Source organism: Antechinus flavipes, chromosome 1 (genome assembly GCF_016432865.1).
Source record: "Antechinus flavipes isolate AdamAnt ecotype Samford, QLD, Australia chromosome 1, AdamAnt_v2, whole genome shotgun sequence".
Lineage (NCBI taxonomy): Eukaryota > Metazoa > Chordata > Mammalia > Dasyuromorphia > Dasyuridae > Antechinus > Antechinus flavipes.
The window spans coordinates 494,142,862-494,161,205 of NC_067398.1; the positions used below are offsets into that span (position 1 = coordinate 494,142,862).

An 18,344-nucleotide genomic window follows, 5' to 3' on the forward strand; every position below is an offset into this window, starting at 1 on the left:
GATGACTAGCAAATGTGGTGTGGTATATCTGAGCCTTTACAGACATGTTAGATTTGATATGTCTATAGGATATCTAGTATGAAATGTTCAATAGATAATATGAGTATACTACTCATAGACTTGATTCTGCAGATCATAGAGGTTATCCCATCTTTTTTTTATTTGGAATAATTGAGGTCCCGAAACATTGTGACTTTACCATGTTGATGATCCAGGTTACACATGATGGAAAAGGAATTGAAACTCATATCTTCTAACTAACTTCAGAATTCTTTCCTGTTCACCAAGCACTTTTCCTCTAGATCAGAGGTAGAGAACGTCCAGCCCAAGGACCATATAAGATCCATGAAATCATTTGCTAAAGCAACTGAAGACAATGATGAACTGAAACCTAGGTATAACAACCTCCCACTGCTTGACTTCTATAAGTTGGTAATTTTGTATATCTGACAAATGATGTTATAAATGGCCCTAAGCAGAAAAAGATTTCCCACTCCTGTCCTAGATTTACCTTTATTTGAGAATTCTTTATATCTGTTAAAATGTTACTGTTTCAATCAAGTGTTATAATGTTTTATTGAGACTTCATTTTATTTCTTGACCGATATATTTTAATACTAAGTAGTATTGCCTAGAGAACTAGCCTCAGAGTCAGGATAAGACCTGACTTCAAGTCAAACTAAAAACCATCTCTTAACTCTGTGACCATGGTGAGTAATTTTTTCATTTACTCTCTCAATGAGAAGTAACTAGAGTGGAAAGCTTTTTTTTTTTTTAATATATATAATAATTATAACTTTTTATTGACAGAACATATGCCTGGGTAATTTTTTTTACAACATTGTCCCTTGCACTCACTTCTGTTCCGATTTTTCCCTTCCCTCCCTCCACCCCCTCCCCTAGATGGCAAGCAGTCTTATACATGTAAATATGTTATAGTATATCCTAGATACAATATATGTGCAGAACCGGACAGTTCTCTTGTTGCACAGGAAGAATTGGATTCAGAAGGTAAAAATAACTTGGGAAGAAAAACACAAATGCAAACAGTTTACATTCATTTCCCAGTGTTCTTTCTTTGGATGTAGCTGCTTCTGTCCATCACTGATCAATTGGAACTGAATTAGATCTTCTCTTTGTCGAAGAGATCTACTTCCATCAGAATACATCCTCATACAATAGCATTGTTGAAGTATAAAATGATTTCCTGGTTCTGCTCATTTCACTCAGCATCAGTTCATGTAAGTCTCTCCAGGCCTTTCTGAAATCCTCCTGCTGGTCATTTCTTAGAGAACAATAATATTCCATAACATTCATAATACACAGTTTACCCAGCCATTCTCCAATTGATGGGCATCCATTCATTTTCCAGTTTCTACCCACTACAAACAGGGCTGCCACAAACATTTTGGCACATACAGGTCCCTTTCCCTTCTTTAGTATCTCTTCGGGATATAAGCCCAGTAGTAGCACTGCTGGATCAAAGGGTATGCACAGTTTGATAACTTTTTGGGCATAATTCCAGATTGCTCTCCAGAATGGTTGGATTCATTCACAACTCCAACAATGCATCAATGTCCCAGTTTTCCCGCATCCCCTCCAACATTCATCATTATTTTTTCCTGTCATCTTAGCCAATCTGACAGGTGTGTAGTGGTGTCTCAGAGTTGTCTTAATTTGCATTTCTCTGATCAATAGTGATTTGGAACACTCTTTCATATGAGTGGAAATAGTTTTAATTTCATCATCTGAAAATTATCTGTTCATATCCTTTGACCATTTATCAATTAGAGAATGGCTTGATTTCTTATAAATTAGAGTCAATTCTCTATATATTTTGGAAATGAGGCCTTTCTCAGAACCTTTAGCTGTAAAAATGTTTTTCCAGTTTGTTGCTTCCCTTCTAACCTTGTTTGTGTTATTTTTTTTTTTTGTACAAAGGCTTTTTAATTTGATGTAATCAAAATTTTCTATTTTGTGATCAATAATGATCTCTAGTTCTTCTTTGGTCACAAATTCCTTCCTCCTCCACAAGTCTGAGAGGTAAACTATCCTATAAAAAATAAATTTATTTATAATCTCGTTCTTTATGTCTAAATCATGGACCCATTTTGATTTTATCTTGGTATATGATGTTAAGTGTGGGTCCATGCCTAATTTCTGCCATACTAATTTCCAATTTTCCCAGCAGTTTTTGCCAAATAATGAATTCTTATCCCAAAAGTTGTGATCTTTGGGTTTGTCAAACACTAGATTGCTATAGTTATTGACTATTTTGTCTTGTGAACCTAACCTATTCACCTAACCTATTCCACTGATTAACTAATCTATTTTTTAGTCAATACCAAATGGTTTTGGTGACTGCTGCTTTATTAATGTAGTTTTAGATCACTACAGCTAGGAGTGGAAAGCTTTTTAATAGAAGATTGGTTACCAAAGGGAAAAGAAATTAGGAAAATATCTTAAAGAAGACAGAAGTTGAGTTTTTTTTAAGGATAGGGTAATTATGGATGTGTTTGTAGGCAGTATTTTGGAGAATGCTTAAAGAATAGAGGAAGCAGAGGACTGCTGTTATAATTTAAAGAGGTTTACTTTTTCCAGATATGTCAACTTCTCACTCCTCTTTAGACTGAACTCCAGATTTTGTCACCTGTGTTGCAGAAGCCCTTTCATCCTGGAAACTCACTACGGTCCTGGAATTTACACATTAGAAGTTTCCTCTGCCCTTTCAGCTTTTCACTCTAATTAGATGGTTCCTTTCAGAATTTCTTTTGAAGGAAGATGACTAGACTGGCCATGTCATTTTTTTTCTCTAGGCTGCATTCTCAGTGTCAGCAGATTTGCCTCATTACTTTTTGAGAAAAATAAAAGTATTTATCATAAGTTCCTTCTCTCTGAACAATTATGTTAAATTCCCTTGATAATATACTCCATTCTCATTTTCTTGTTTTAGTATCTGATGAAGCAGTATCTTTTTTCATCACTAAGCTAGTCAATTTTCACTGATAACTTTTCTGTTATCAGTGCCTTTTCTACCAGTTTCATCCTTCAGCCCCTCTCCTTCCTCTATTCTTTAGTTTTACCCCATTGCTGCCTACCACTCATCCAATATTCCCCGTCCTTAAAAAATCTTAACTTATGTCTTCTCAAGATATTTTCCTAAATTTTTCTTCCCTTTGGTAGCCAGTCTTCTATAAAAAGCCTTCTACTCTAATTATTTCCATTTCATTTCCTCTTCCACATTCTAGTCCAGTCTGGTTTCTGACATCATGACTTAGCTAAAGCTGTTCTGCCCAGATTTGCCATAACAGTCTCATAATTCCTCAATATGAATACCTTTTCATAAACTTCTGCAATCCTTTTTTCCTGGATAATTTATTTTCCCTGGGTTTTCATAACACAGATCTCTTACTTTTCTTGGTCTCCTTTCCTAGATTAATCAATCAACATTTATTAACTGCCTACTATATGCCAGACACTGTGCTAAATGTTAAAGGTACCAAAAAAGGCAAAAAGACAGTCTCTACCCACAAAGAACTTACAATCTAAAGGAGTAGTCAGCATGTAAAAAAAACTGACCAAGACACGATAAATAGGAAACAGTTAACAGACAGAAGGCACTAGAATTAGAAAGAGCTAAGAATGTCTTCCTGTAGATGGTGAGCTTTGATTTGGGATTTAAAGGAAGCCAGTTAGGCAAGTAGTTGGAGCAGAAGAGGAAGAGAAGTACAGTCTCAGGAAATAGCTCAGATCCAAGAGACAGAGTGTCTTATCATGGAACTGCTGGGAGGCCAGTGTCACTGGACTGGAGGACATATAGCAGAGAGTAAGGTAAAGAAGACTGGAAAAGTAGGAGAGGGCTAGGTTAGGAAGAGTTCTAAGTGCTAAACAGCATTTTATATTTCCTCCTGGAGGCAATAAGAAGCCACTGGAATTTGTCAAGGCAGGGAATGTGACTTGATTGAACCTATATTTAAGGAAAATCACTTTGGTTAGTGAATGGAGGATGGATTGAATTGAGAAAAGACTAGACCCACTAGCAACTATTATAATCATCAAGGTATTAGAGAATGAGGGCCTGCATTAGATTGGGGACATTGGCAGGGGAGAGAAGGGGGCACATTGGAGAGTTGTTACAAAGATGAAATTGACAGGCCTTGGCAAAAGCTTAGATATGGGGATACCCACTCCCCAGTCATGGATTTTACCCAGAACTATTCTGAGTCTGCTGTTCAGTTTCTGTATCCTTTCCCAATAATATTTTCTACCTCTGGTTCCATTTTCATGTCTTTGTGCTCCAACAACTATCACCAAAGGTTTATTGGCCCTTTACCACTGGAGGTATCTCAAGACTCCACAAATCCACAATAGAACTTATTCCTCTCCCCTTCCCCATAACCACTCAGTCTCTAGACTTCTCTATTTTTACTGATATAATTTGGTCATTTCACTCACTTACCCAAGAACTTTGAATGCTTCCAGGATAAAGCATTCGCCTTAAATTGACAATCCATAATCTGGCTTCAACCAACTCTTTCAGGTATATTATACATGACTTCCCTTCCTATACTTTATATTTTACCCAATTCTGCACTCCATTTCCTTCTTCCAAGCTTTTGAACAGCCTTCAATGACTTCTCTTAGTATCTCAAGCTTCCTGGAAGACTCAGTTCATTTCTATACTACCTCTTAAGGAAAGTCTTTTGTGATCTTACTAATAATCAGAATCTAATGGTTAGAACTCCCTTCTTCTCTGGTCATTGGTATATATTTATGTGTTTTCATTTCTCATCTTCCCAAGAGAATGTAATCTTGAGGACAAAGATGTATTTTGGCTTTGTAACTCTAATACTTAGCACCATGCGTATCATAAGTTCTTTATAAAAACTGGATTGGAATAGATCACTTAGAAGTCTTCAAGTAGAGATTAGATGACCACTTCTTGTTGTAGAAAGAATTCCTTTTCATGGATAAACTGGATTAAATGATCTCAAATCTCTTGGAACTCTGAGTTTTCTGTGATTCTGTGAATGTTTCAAAGCTCATTGATTTTTAAAACCATATTTAAAACTGCCCTAAGTAAAAATGCATTAAGATAATATAAATGCAAAGATTCTTGAAGAAATTAGGGAGTTTCTTCCTGTGCCATCATACACTGTTAAAGATAACTGTTTGTCTGATGTTTCTAAAGCCAGTTAGTCATTTTGATTTTATAAACTAAACTAACTAGAGCTTGAAGTAAATCAGATTATTCTTTACTTTGCCTTTTTTTGTGGAGGGAGGGAGAAAGTCATTTTTGTTTTTTTCTGTTTTAATTTTGGTCTGTACCTATGGATACTCTGAGCATGAAAACTTCTTGTGTATCTCCAATAATGGTGCACAACTTATCTGTTACTCAGAAGATTCCTTCAGTTTAAGTGATTAGCCTTGCATCACAGAGCTGGTATGTATCTGAGTCAGGATTTAAACCTCAATGACTCATTGTCCACTAATCCCATTGACCAAATTAACAGGATTTATGTATTTGTTTGCTTTGTCTTGATATTTGTTTTGTTATTGGGTGTTAAAGACTTAACTGACATTGTTAATCCTTTTCAAAGTGGGAAAAAATCTATAGAACTGGATATTAAAAGTTTGAAAACTAAGGCAGATTCAGTTTGAAAAAGGCTATGTTTGTATAGTCTTGTATAATCCTATATGTTTATATAATTTATTGAAAAGAATTTATTACCCTTACCCCCAAAAAACCCAAACTGGTTTACTGATTTTTTTCACTGTCAAGCTAATTTTTGTACTATTTTAGAGTCCTTAATATCATTAATATGTTTGATTAACTGAACCAGGAGTATCTCATTCTTAGAAGTTCTTTTAGGATGTTTCTTGTCTGGGCAAAGAAAAAAAGTTTAGAATTTCGCATTCTTAAGTATATTCCAAGGAAATGAGGAATAACTAATTTTAAAAAATTATGTGTGTGTGTGTGTATACGTGTGTGTACATACATATATATGTGTGTGTATGTGTGTGTATATATATATATGTATATATATATACACATACATTTTTTTAAGTATCCATATGTTTAATTTCTCCTATTTTGTATTATTATAATTGGCTTGGTTGGATATGAAGTTTTTTCACAAGTGAACTTTCCAAATAGTGGTTTACATGGTTAAAGTTTCTATGAAAATATTAAATATTTTTATTAAAAATTTATATTATATTCATTTACTTGATTTTAATCTTTTTTTAATGACTCAGAGATATCATTATGAATGTCAGTCAAACTGCTGCATAATACAGTGATATCCTTAGGAACTATTGAGGTGTATATGGCTGTTTGCCCCTACACCAAGTGGCTCTAGATGGCTATGCGTTTATATTTCTTCTGTCTGCTTTTTTGTTCTGTCTGTTCTTGCTGCTGTAAGCTATTATTTCTGTTGTTCTCTCTGTTGTTTCCTGCTTTTAATAAGTTGTCCTAGTGAGAGCTTGAAGATGACTATACCTTTCCTATAAAGTTCATAGGCTTTGTGATGATATTTGCTACTCGAATGCTTTTTTTCCCCCTTTCTGTTTTGTAGCTATGTTCTGGATAATTAAGGTTATTAAAAGTCTAGCCTGTAGATAAATTTTAGGCATTGATCTTCCTTTATAAAACATAATACAAGCTTATGTTGCCATGAAAATAAGAATAGTAGAATATTCTTGGACAAAATTACCTGCAGACTAATTCTATAATGGTTTCTAATCTAAAAATGATTTTAAATCTTGGCTATTTTTTGCAACACTAAACAGTTTTTTAAAATGCAAAGTTTCCTTACCAGTAACTTTGAAAGCCCTATCCTTTGGAAAAAATGGACACTTTTGTCCATCAAATATAATTTTCCATTATTCTGCACTTTTTTTTCCTCCCAAACTTGTTTTTTATTTTTTGAAAATGCAAAGTATTTATATTTTAGATTTGAAGAGGCAATAACTTGAAAATACTTTTTCATATGCATTAAGCAACCAGTGTTTTCCCAGAAGTTGATAGAGGTCATAATGTTATTTTTCTGTGATTTGGCTTTTTTTCATGAATAAAATAAGTTTATTTACAGCACCAAGATTCGATGTTAAATGTAAATGACTTAGTACTTTTTCAGTAATTATGGAAATAAGGAGTACTATATTATAGATTTTTAGTCCTGTTATCTGATTCAGTTTTTACTCAGAAGGTTTCTGGTTCTTGGATAATTGGATAATGTGTCATTTAGAAACTATCTGTGGTCATCAAATAGATTTTTTGGATGAAATAGCATTTGAGTATATAAATAATAGAAAAGTATTTAGAATTTCATCATTAAAATTTATAGTGAATATTCCTACTTAAAAACTAAGTGTGGAAAAAAGTTAAAGGTTGGATGACTATAAAAATAATTATGGAATAACTTTTGTTTGTTTTAAAGTCAACAAACTGTGTGACCACTGCGCTAGCACCCAGGACACCCCAGAATCAGTGGGAGTCAGGATAAGCAAAAGTCCTTAGTCTTTATTCTTGGTCTTTAGAGGCAAGATTGAACAGTATGAAAGCAGAAGCTCTGCAACCGCCTTCTCCCTTGTCTACTGCCAAAATGTGTCCCTGCATAGTCTTATTCTACCCCCTAATCCCTCCTACAATCCTCTATATACACCAATCATTGAGTCAGTACGGATAGTGGGAAGGACCATTCTCCAAGCATATGCCCGTAGAGTATCGTCCAATTGGTAGTTAGCCTCAAGTGCACAGCAGTCCTCTCCTCAGTGCATCAACTCAATAGTTTCAGCCCTCTATAAAATTGTAGTATTCTGGGTTTAGTTTTTTGTTTTATTTTGTTTAACATTTGTACTCTAAAAAGAATTAGTAATGTGTATAATACTTTGTCCTAATAATTTGCCTTTATAGTCTTGTAAAGCTTTTTCATTTCACATTTTTCTTGACCTGCGTAAAAAGACCAAAATATTGATCAGCGCTGAATACCAAAACCAGTTATTTAGATGCCTTCTAGTATTTCTCAAGATAACTTTGTACTATATGAGAACCTTTTTGGTTTGTGGTAAGGTTAATTGAATACTTTGTTTTTAGTATAAGGCAGAGCCATTTCTGCCCTTGTCCAAGGGAATTGAATTTTGAAGTTGCATAATGATCTTAGAAGATACTTAATGTTAAAACACACACACACACACACACACACACACACACACACACACACACACACACAACAGGCTCCAAAAACAAAGGTTATAGTTTTCATATATTTAGAGTGACCTGGATGGACCACTGGGACTGAAGTTAAAGAAATAGAAGAGATAGAATTATGTAGTAACTATTCTTCTTAAAAACCCAAGAAGTGTCCAAAATAGCAGTGAAATACAGGGGACAGCCTCCCATTTGCTTGACCTGTGGGCAAAGCTCCAGCTGCTCATTCTTCTTGTCTCTCTGCATCTGGCTGAATACAATATTGCCATAAATAACCACGGATTTTTTTTTCCTTAAGTTACTAGCACTGATATGCAATTTGTTTCTGCTTCTTTTCCCAGAACAAGCTTGCCCTCTCCAATGTTTTCCAGAAATGACTTCAGTATCTGGAGCATCCTTAGAAAATGCATTGGAATGGTAAATAAACAAATGAATTGTGTAATAGAGTATGAAGTAGAAATGTGTTTAATTGTTTAACTTTTTGAGGCATTCAAAAATTTACCCATACTATAGGACTAGCATGGTGAAATTAAAATGTATAGAGATGCTTATAGAAATGGAAATTCTAATATATACTATGCTAGAATGTTTTTAAACCATTGGCTACATTGCCTTTATTTTTTTAATTAAAGTTTTTTTCAATAAACAGAAATCTATTTTCCTTCCTTCCTATTTTCTTATCCCCAACTCCCCATCATAAAACAAACAAAAAAGAAATAAAGGAAATATCTCTTGTAACTAATAGGCACAGTCATGCAAAACAAGTCCCACTCTGACCATATCCAAAAATAGAAATGTCTCATTCTGAACTATGAATCCATTATGTCTCTATCTGGAGCCGAGTATTATGCTTATTATCAATCCTCTGGAATCATGGTCGATCAGTGCCTTGATCAAAATTTTGAAGTTTTTCAAAATATTTTTCTTTATCATGTTATTATTATATAAATTGTTCTCCTGGTTCTGCTTACTTTATTCTGCATCTGTTTAAACAAGTCTTCCTAGGTTTCTCCAAAATTCTCACCTTTATCATTTATTACAGCAAAATATATTATTGCCTTAATCTACATTAAGATTTGACTGAACATACAATTACTATCTCCCATGTTATAATACTTTTATGGTTCCCATCCTTTCCGTTTAATAACTAGTTTGAATCAGTTCTTTCCAATAAGTGTTATTGTTTTGTTTTAATATATATTAGAGTTTTCTAAAAATTTGCTCCTGACTGAGATTTACCTTTTGAATTAAATAGTTTTATGCTCAGGTGTCAATCTTAGGGAAATACCAAAACTTTCTTTTATACTAGATGATAATGGCTAGGTCTTAATTTTATTTTCTGTTTTTGAGGCTCTTTGGAGTATTAGCCATTTTGACATTTTTCTACTTTGTCCTCGCTGTCTTTATACGGAGTATTTTCAAAGTTTTCACAGACTTTTGCAGGTTTCTCAGGATCCTTTTCTTCCTAATAGTTCAGATCTCATCCATCTCCTCTGTGAAACATTTTTTGATTCCCTTGTATTTTTCTTCCTCAAATGACTTTGTATTATCTTTGTACATGTTATATCTCCTCCCCCTATTAAAATGTGAGCTTCTTGAGAATAGGGACTTTTAAAATTTTTTATTTGTATCCTTGCCTATAACAATGTCTTGCAAATAATAGGCTCTTAATAAATGTTTGTTGAATTAAATTATAAATTTGAAAATATTAAATCTACCTCCCAAAGATCATTAGCAAAATTTTGAGAAAATATAGAAGATAATAGTTACTTTCCCATAATTTTCTAAATTTTATTTTTTATATTGTATTTTACATAAAATATTCTCAGCTAACAATAGGAATACAACATGGTCATATAACTTTTGAAATATCCATAGGAAATAACTACCAAAAAAAGGGATTGTACATGAAACTATAAATCACGATTACATAAAATTTGTTTTTTCCTTTAACAGTGATTAATTTGACATGTAATTTTCAAATCTCTGCTTGTCTGTGTTTACTTCTGGAATTCCTTCTCTTCTCTACTGAGTATTAAAAAATATTTGTTAAAGACCCCCTTTTTTGTGCATGTTTTAGCAACACTATTCCTAATCCCATAATTTTTCCAATCCTGCTGCCCACCAAAGAAGGAAAAAAAAAAAGAAATCCCTAATTGTTATAACAAATCTGTATTGTCAAAGCATCCAAAAATGTATTTTATTTTGCTTTTGAGTCAACCTAGCATGCTTCTTCATGGTCCCTATGTTATCTTTAGAAATGATGGGGTATTGGGGTTCAAAAGCATTGAACCCCCCAAACATTGGGATTTTAGGTTTTTCCCACATAATCCACTAAATGTTGGGGAGTAGAGAGGGGTTTGACCACAAAAATATATTGGCTCAAGAGGTGTCCCAAAAGATTTAGATTATCTCCAAATCAAGATTTTGTTATTACACTGGTATGCTATTTTCCAAAGGGGATTAACAAGGAGAATGACTCAGGTTCTACAGTCTCTAGTGGAACTCAAACCAGGGGAATATGTCATAATAAAACAAGCCAAATTCTTAAAGAAGTTAGTGGGAGATTACTCCATTAGTGGGCTTACCCTAAAAGGAGTTAGCTAAAATAAGGAGAAAGGCACCATAAGACAGCCAAAGCTCCTAAACAATTTGCTGCCATAAGGCAGGCAGTTCCTAATGAACCCCCAAAGAAATGGGGTATACATATGTTCTTTTAGAAGATTACTTTTAACCTGGAGTTAACATGGGCCTCCTGATTGAATACAATAACTTTGGGGTCATATACATTAAAATTCAGGCCCTCTCCTGTTTCTGCTCCTTTCCCCTATGGCCTATGAAGCTACAAAGAACTTGAGGCTTTTTTGTTAGGGTTTTATTCACTCCATCAGAAGTATGAATCTTTTAAGTATGAAGTTGTAGTTATTATTATTTTTATCCTATTTTTCCTAGACTGCAAAGGATATCTAATAACCTTCCCATTTATTTGTATAAAATAAAAACAAAATTCCTTCATGTTTAAAGAGGATCATGTATCATCTTAGAGAAATTAGGCATTTATCATAAATGTTTAGCTATGGACAGTTAAAACCTGTAGTTGATAAAAATGGATAACTGTTAGAATCCTAGTGTTAACTTAATGGAACTGATAGAATGCTTATTGGTTCACACCTTAAAGCGAATCCTTACTAAGTGATAAGTCAGTTGCCTAATTTAGCCTAGTACTTAGCAAATTCTCTAGCTCACCAATGTATTTAAGTACTCATTGGAGGTCACACTTTTGGGAGATTCACAAGTCAGTATTCAGTATGAGATTCACAAGTCAGAAACCCACAGTCCCACTCTCGGAGGAGGAGTCAACCTTTTACACCGAGCATAAAAAGAGCTTCAGTGAGTCAGTCAGAGTTCAGTTCGGAACATTGCCAGGAGTCAGAGAGGAGCACTCTGGGACAGACACAGAGTACTCTGAGAGAGCCAGGAGCCCTCTCTCCGAGGCAAGACAGATTCATTCCAACTTTCACCTTGGTGCTGGCTGGAGGCTGAAGAAAGCAGACACAAAGGACAACAGCAAGAGCTCTTGGAATCAAGCAGAAAGATAGGCCTTTAAGAAAAACTAACCGGGCTATTTTGGAGGAAGCAATAAAAGATCTGAACTTTTAACACCTGGAGTGATTATTACTCTTAACCGAAACTAAGGCTGCCTCCAGAAATCCTCCCTAAGAAACCTGCTCCCAGAGAAAACCATTATATTTTAAAGAAGAGAACACCACAGATAACATGCTCCATTAAATACTTCTACCTGATAAAAGGTTTAGTTTAAAATTTTAAACAGGATTTATATTTTCATCCACCCCAAAATCTTTGTTTTCATTTCTGACCTTTTTGCAAATGCCTCTCCTTTCTTTTTCTGCTCTACTAAGTGTCAGCTGTATTGTGCTAGCATCTTATTTCCTTACATTAGTGGCCAAAAACCTTCTTTGGGACTGTGTCTAAATAGTAGAAGTACTGTCTAAAGTTAGATGAGCTAGTATCTGAAAAGATGCAAAATTATTTGGTTTGACTGGCTTTATTCTATGTTGAAAGATGTCATTAATTCTCAAAATTTGTTAAGTAAAAATTAGAGCTGCAGAGGAATTGTGTGGATTGGAGTGCATTCTTTGTTAAGCAAACTCCAGAAGCTCCAGGCTTGTAGGAAACATTTATTAATGTGGTTTGATTGGAAATTCTGTCAGGCTTCCCTGGAAATGACAATTCTGTGCTACTGGCACCCTCTGTTGTAGTATTCCTCTGTTTTATAGTCAAAACAGACACCAGATCACTAAAATGGACAAGTGCCAAGTATTTACTATCAAATTGCAGTGTCTTAAATAACGTGTGTTTTGAAAGACAAGTGTGAGTAAAGTGTAGTGTACTTCTTTTTTCTTTTAAGATTATTTTTGAGTGGATTAAATTTATTTATATCCTAAGCCCTCCTTCCCCCTCCAAAAACAAAGAAGCAGAAACTGGAAACATAGTTCTATCTAGAGATCAGGTTTACAAGCAAAGAAAGGAAGTAAGGAAAAGAAAAGTCATCCCAAAAATTGTAGGGTTTGTGTTCTTGTGAAATTTAAAACTTTAATTTTTAAGACTCCTTTTGTGAGATCTCACAGTTTTCCTCCTTAACCACTTTTATGAATTCATTAGAAAAACTAACAATCTACATAATTAAATCTTCTTTCCATTTTCTGCATGTAGTCTACTCCTCAATCTTTTCTTCTGAGTTTCATAAAGCAGTTTTCTAATTTGCTAACAAATTCATAGATATTACAACTAGAATGGACCTCAAAGGACATCAAATCTAACTCCTTCATTTTATATAAGAAAACTGACCCAAGAAGGTCACAACTTACCCAGAGTCCAGTATAGCTACATATATCTTAAACCAGGGAGTTGGGGTTAGATTTGAGTCTTAAAATTTATAGTACTTTAAAAGATGTCACTAATTCTCAGAATTTGCTAAGTAAAAAACAGAGCCTTCAGAGAAAATGCAGATTGGGGAATAATACAGAGTATGATCATCTTGCACTTGACAAAATACAGACCTGAAACCTGCCCATAAATTTAAAATAGTTAATGTTCTTTATTTATCATGTATAATGAATGTTTATAGAATTCTTAGTCAGGATTTTAAAAACCTTCATCACAAAATGAATAACCATAAACAAGTAGACAGTAAGAAGAGCAATCTTATATAAAACCCACAACATTTAACAACATAGAACCAAAGTAACTAACAAAAAATTAATATGTCCCTTTCATGCTAGATCTGTCTGAAATTATGCTTCTTCTGGCATTATTTTCTTCCTTTTAAAACAACATCAAAAACAAATTGTATTTAGTAGATATACAATTCTGTTACTAGTAATTTTGTTTTGCATCACTTTCTACAAGTCTTTCCATATTTTCTTCAATACTTCCTGTTATTGCTTGTCATCAGAAGTGGTTAATGCCATGTGACCTTGGGCAAGTTACTTAACTTCTTAGTGTCCCCAGGTAACTCTTTTAGAACAATTGCCCCAGGGATGTGGTAAATCTCCAGCCTCCTCTCCCATCCCTTATAGTACTGAGCTGTAATTTATCCAGTGGTTTTTTATAGTTGTATATAGGTTTTAAGGATTTTGTTTGCTTTTGCTATTTTAAAGGGGTAATTATGAATTTTTTGTGTACAAATAGAGCCTTTTTTTCTTCTTTTCATGCTTTTGGAATGAGGGATAATATTGATGGAACTACTAGATCAAAAGATATGAATGATTTTTTTCTACTGCTATATATTATCATAGTGCATTCAGAGTGTTTGTAATTGTTTGTGTCTCATGATCAGAGTATTATTAGAGTATTATAGATTCAAAAATCAGAACTTTTTTTAAATTTTTTTTTGTCCTTTAGGCAGATAGGATAAATTTAATTTCTGATTTTAACAATCTGAAAATGCACAATTTTATCATCTCTGACTTTTCACATCATCCTCCAAAGCAGAATATATTACCCTGTCTTCAAAGTTAGAATCCTGGGGATGGTGCCAAGATGGAACAGTGATGGGAAGCAAACTCCCCTCCTTCGAAATCTGCTAAGCAAATCTGAAAGATGTACTAGACAGAACCTTGATGGGATAATCCAGAAAAAAATTATCTTGAGTTATTTATCTAGCTCAGGTTAGCATAAGGAGACAGGGCGGTCTGAAGATACTGGGGAGAAAGAGTACCCAGGGAGAAACTGTTTACTAGGAAAAGAGAGGCATTATACCTGTATTTGGCCACAGGGATAGATGCAAACTAGCAACTTTGTTACCCATTACATAGTTCCAGGTTACAAATCTAAAAAGGATTAAGAAGGGTACCAAAAAGATGTTGTTCCAGGTTAATAGTAGGTAGACCCTGGGTAATGTACCTAGAAAGGAGGAAGCAAGCATCAGTTGTGTGCCATAGACTTGCAGAGCAGACTTACATTTCCATCATTTAATTCAGCCTGAAGAAGAATAACCAAGACAAAAAATCCAGTCCAAAGGGAAAACTAAATTCTTCCATTCTGAACTTACAGTTTTTTCAGCCAGCATTTAAGGGCTTATTCCAGTAGCAGTCTACTCTTGCTCATACTCAAACCCAGGTCAGGAATTTACAGAATTTAGTAAAGGGCTAAGAGCTGGCAAGGAGGCACAGGAGACAGCAATAAGACTTTGCCCTCAATCCAAACATTTGGGAAATATTGAAAGCTCGCAGGTTTTCATCCTGTCTCTAGAATCCTGGAATTATACAACATTCAGTACAGTAAGAAAGTAGCAACAGGACCAGCATAGACCTTCTTTCGAGAAGGATAGCAGAGCCTAACTTTAATATCAAGTCTGAAGTAGGCTGACTCATTGAACAAACAAACAAAAAAAGAATCCCATCAAAGTGGTGGATTAATCTGAAGACCCAAATCCAGATGATAACGTTTCTAAAATATCTTTAAGTAAATCTTCAGCCAATGACTCCATGAGGCAACATAACTATTAAAACAAAGTCAAAAGACTGAAAAAATAAAATCTGAGATGTCTCAGTAAAAACCAACTAACCTTGAAAAGAGATTCAGGAGAAAACAAATTAATCACTAAACTATCTGAACACCAAACTCTCAAAAAGCCTATACATAGAATCTTACTTCAAGAAATCTTATCAGCTCTCCAGAACTAGAGGGTAGAGGAGAAGTAGAAAGAATACACAGTCATCTACTGAAAGAAACCTCAAGTGGAAAATAACCAAAAATATGGTAGTCAAAATCCAAAACAGAAGACTCTCAGGAATATGATAAGCAAAATCGAGAGCTTCCAAGACAAAGGAAAAAAATAATGTATTCTAAGCATCCGGAAAGAAAAATTCAAGTAAGAAGAAACCACCACCTCAAAACATGTGATTTAGTAGCCACCACTATAAAGGAACACAAAACTTGAAATATAGTACTCCAGAAAACAAAAAATGAACACTTAATGGGATGGGAAACTTAGAAGCTTTCCTGATGAAAAGCCCAGAGTTGTATAGAAAATTTGAAGTTCCAATAGAGGAGCAAAGAGAAAGATAACAAACAGAGACAGGAATGAATAATAATAAATGACCAGCAGCTGCAGAGGACCAAGTCATATATTTATTGTTCATCATTTGCATCAAGAATTTGATTAATATGCATTAGGTCACTTACTGCTATGACACCAATAAAGTTAGCCTAACCCAAGTTGGACTTAACAAGGTCAGATTATTATTGATATATATTAATTCATTCAACAATAATAAAATACCCACTATGTCAGCCACTGCATTAGATCCTAAGGCTAAAAAGACCAAAAAATTGCTGTTCTCAAAGAGATTTTATTCTTCAATATATAGATGTTGAGGTGAAATGTATAATTCATGAAAATTTTGCTTTTTTTTTTTTTTTTTTTTTTTTTGGTTGAGAATAAAAAAAAATCTTGTTCTTTCTGGAATTTCCTCCCCACTCTTAATTTATCAGCTGACAAACAAATGCAATTGAGAATTTCTTCAGTTTCATCATTGGTTGTTATTAATTTGCATGGATAAATTTAAACCTTGGCTTTCAGCTCAGTCACAAGATGGGACGATCTGTTGTGAATACTTAATTCTACTAATTGAATCTCCCTGTGATAAAAAAATATTTATAGATATAGATATATACTGGTTCTTGTTTCTTTTCAAAACTTGACCCTTATAATATCAGAAATGTTTGGAAATAAATACAGACATGTTTGCTAATTGAAATATGGATCATATTACATAAAAATTACAACAAAAATGTGTTAATTTCTGAATTCCCAAGGCATTGTTTAATTATAACTATATTTGAAAGAGAAAATAAGACCTAGTTATGTGTTGACTTTTCTGTTACCTTGTAAAATTACTCTGAAAAATAGATTTTTCAATACTCAGAACTAAGTTTAGGTAAAAGAAGAAAAAACTGTGATATATGCTCATTAGTACCTTTATTTAATAACAAATAACTTTTATTATTTTTGAACTTGAGAAGCCCCAACAAACAGGAGCATTTCCATGAACAAAGAAAAAAAAGATTGTAGTTCTAACAAAATCTGTTATGTACAGCTTGGTTTTTTTAAATAAATAATAAATTCAATACTTTCATTTCCAAATATATTGTTATCTCTGTCAACCTCTGTATTTTCTTCTCTTTGTGGATTTTTTTATATGCTTAAGCAATTTTCCTTTTCTTTCTTTGCTTTCACTGTCACTATCTTCCCTATCCCTGTATTTTGTGAATGTATCTATTGAGGGATGATTCTTTTGCTTATATATTTGAATCATTTCCTTATGTATTTTGAACTTTATATATCTTTATCAGAGAAACTTGCCCCCAGATTTTTTTCCCAGTTAACTTTTTCCCTTCTGATTTTTATATCTATTTATTTTGTTAGTATAAAATCAATCTCATATAGGCAAAATTGTCCATTTTATCTCCTGTGATTCATCCACCTCTCAGTTCTGTCTCTTGAGGCCAAGTAAAATAAGGTCAGTCCCTCTTTTACATGATAGCCCTTCAAATATTTGAAGACAATTAATGAATTATCCTCTAACTAATAATATCCCAAGTTCATAGCATGATCTCTTTGTTTCCCTGGTCATTCTGTCTTGCAGGCTGTCCACCCAGGATTAAACACATGATTTTATTCTCTTGTCTTCCAAAACAGACTCTTCCTACTCTAATTTTAATGAGGTGGAGTGGAAAGAGCCTAGGATTCAGCAGTAGAGAAGTAATAATGTGGTACCATGGCAAAAGCACAAGATTTACAATCAGACAACAGGTTTAGATCCTTCTGCTGTAGACTAACTAGGTTCTTTTGGACAAGTCACCAAACATGTCAGCTCTCTTTTCCTCGTCTGTCAAATAAAATGAATGAATTAAATAATCTCTTGGAATAAATAAAGTTTCAAGATGCTAAAACTAATCTAAAAAAAGAAAAATCTAAAAATAGATTTTAATAAAAACATGTCTATCTGAGCCACCCTGGTTAAAGAAAAGTCCATGATGGAATACTTATCTGCCCTGGTTTTCTTTTCTCCTTTCTTCAGTCTCTCATTTTCTACCATTTATACAGTCTGTTCAATTCTCAAGAGAGTTAACACACTACTAAATTAAAGATTTATAAGCATTTTGCCATATAGTGTTTTCCAGAAAAAAAGACAAAATACATTTTCTGGATAATTACTGTTCTCCTTCCTGCAATTTAATTTCAAATGTGTAAATGCATTTTACTGGTATAAAATGAGGTGTGACTGGCAAAGAAAAAAAGTGCAAAATACATGAACTAGAAATTAAATTGCTTACATAATTTCTTGGTCAGAGAACAGCTGTGATTCAACTGTGGGTAGCTATTTTAGTAACAGTCCCTATTGCCTCAGGTTTTGTGGGTTCTATTCAGAATATCCATCCATCTGGCCACACTGAAACATCCAAAAGGAGTTTGATAGGATCCTTCATGACTAATAGGAGAAAGCAGCAGCAACTCTTCTTTTATTCTCTTGCTGAACTGCATTCATGGTAAGCACAGTTGCTTTCTAGACTATCTAGGCATCTCTCCAAGGTGCTGAGCAAG

General features: G+C 33.9%; 1 protein-coding gene across 3 annotated transcripts in view; it reads left to right on the forward strand.

Moving 5' to 3' along the window:
- The window catches only part of OSBPL1A (oxysterol binding protein like 1A), a 298,973-nt gene that overhangs the window by 249,136 nt on the left and 31,493 nt on the right, over positions 1-18,344 (forward strand). For all 3 annotated transcript variants that reach the window (XM_051970326.1, XM_051970327.1, XM_051970328.1), the window contains one exon: positions 8,554-8,629. In XM_051970326.1, coding sequence (XP_051826286.1) covers positions 8,554-8,629 — 76 coding nt within the window. The remainder of the gene's footprint in view (positions 1-8,553; positions 8,630-18,344) is intronic.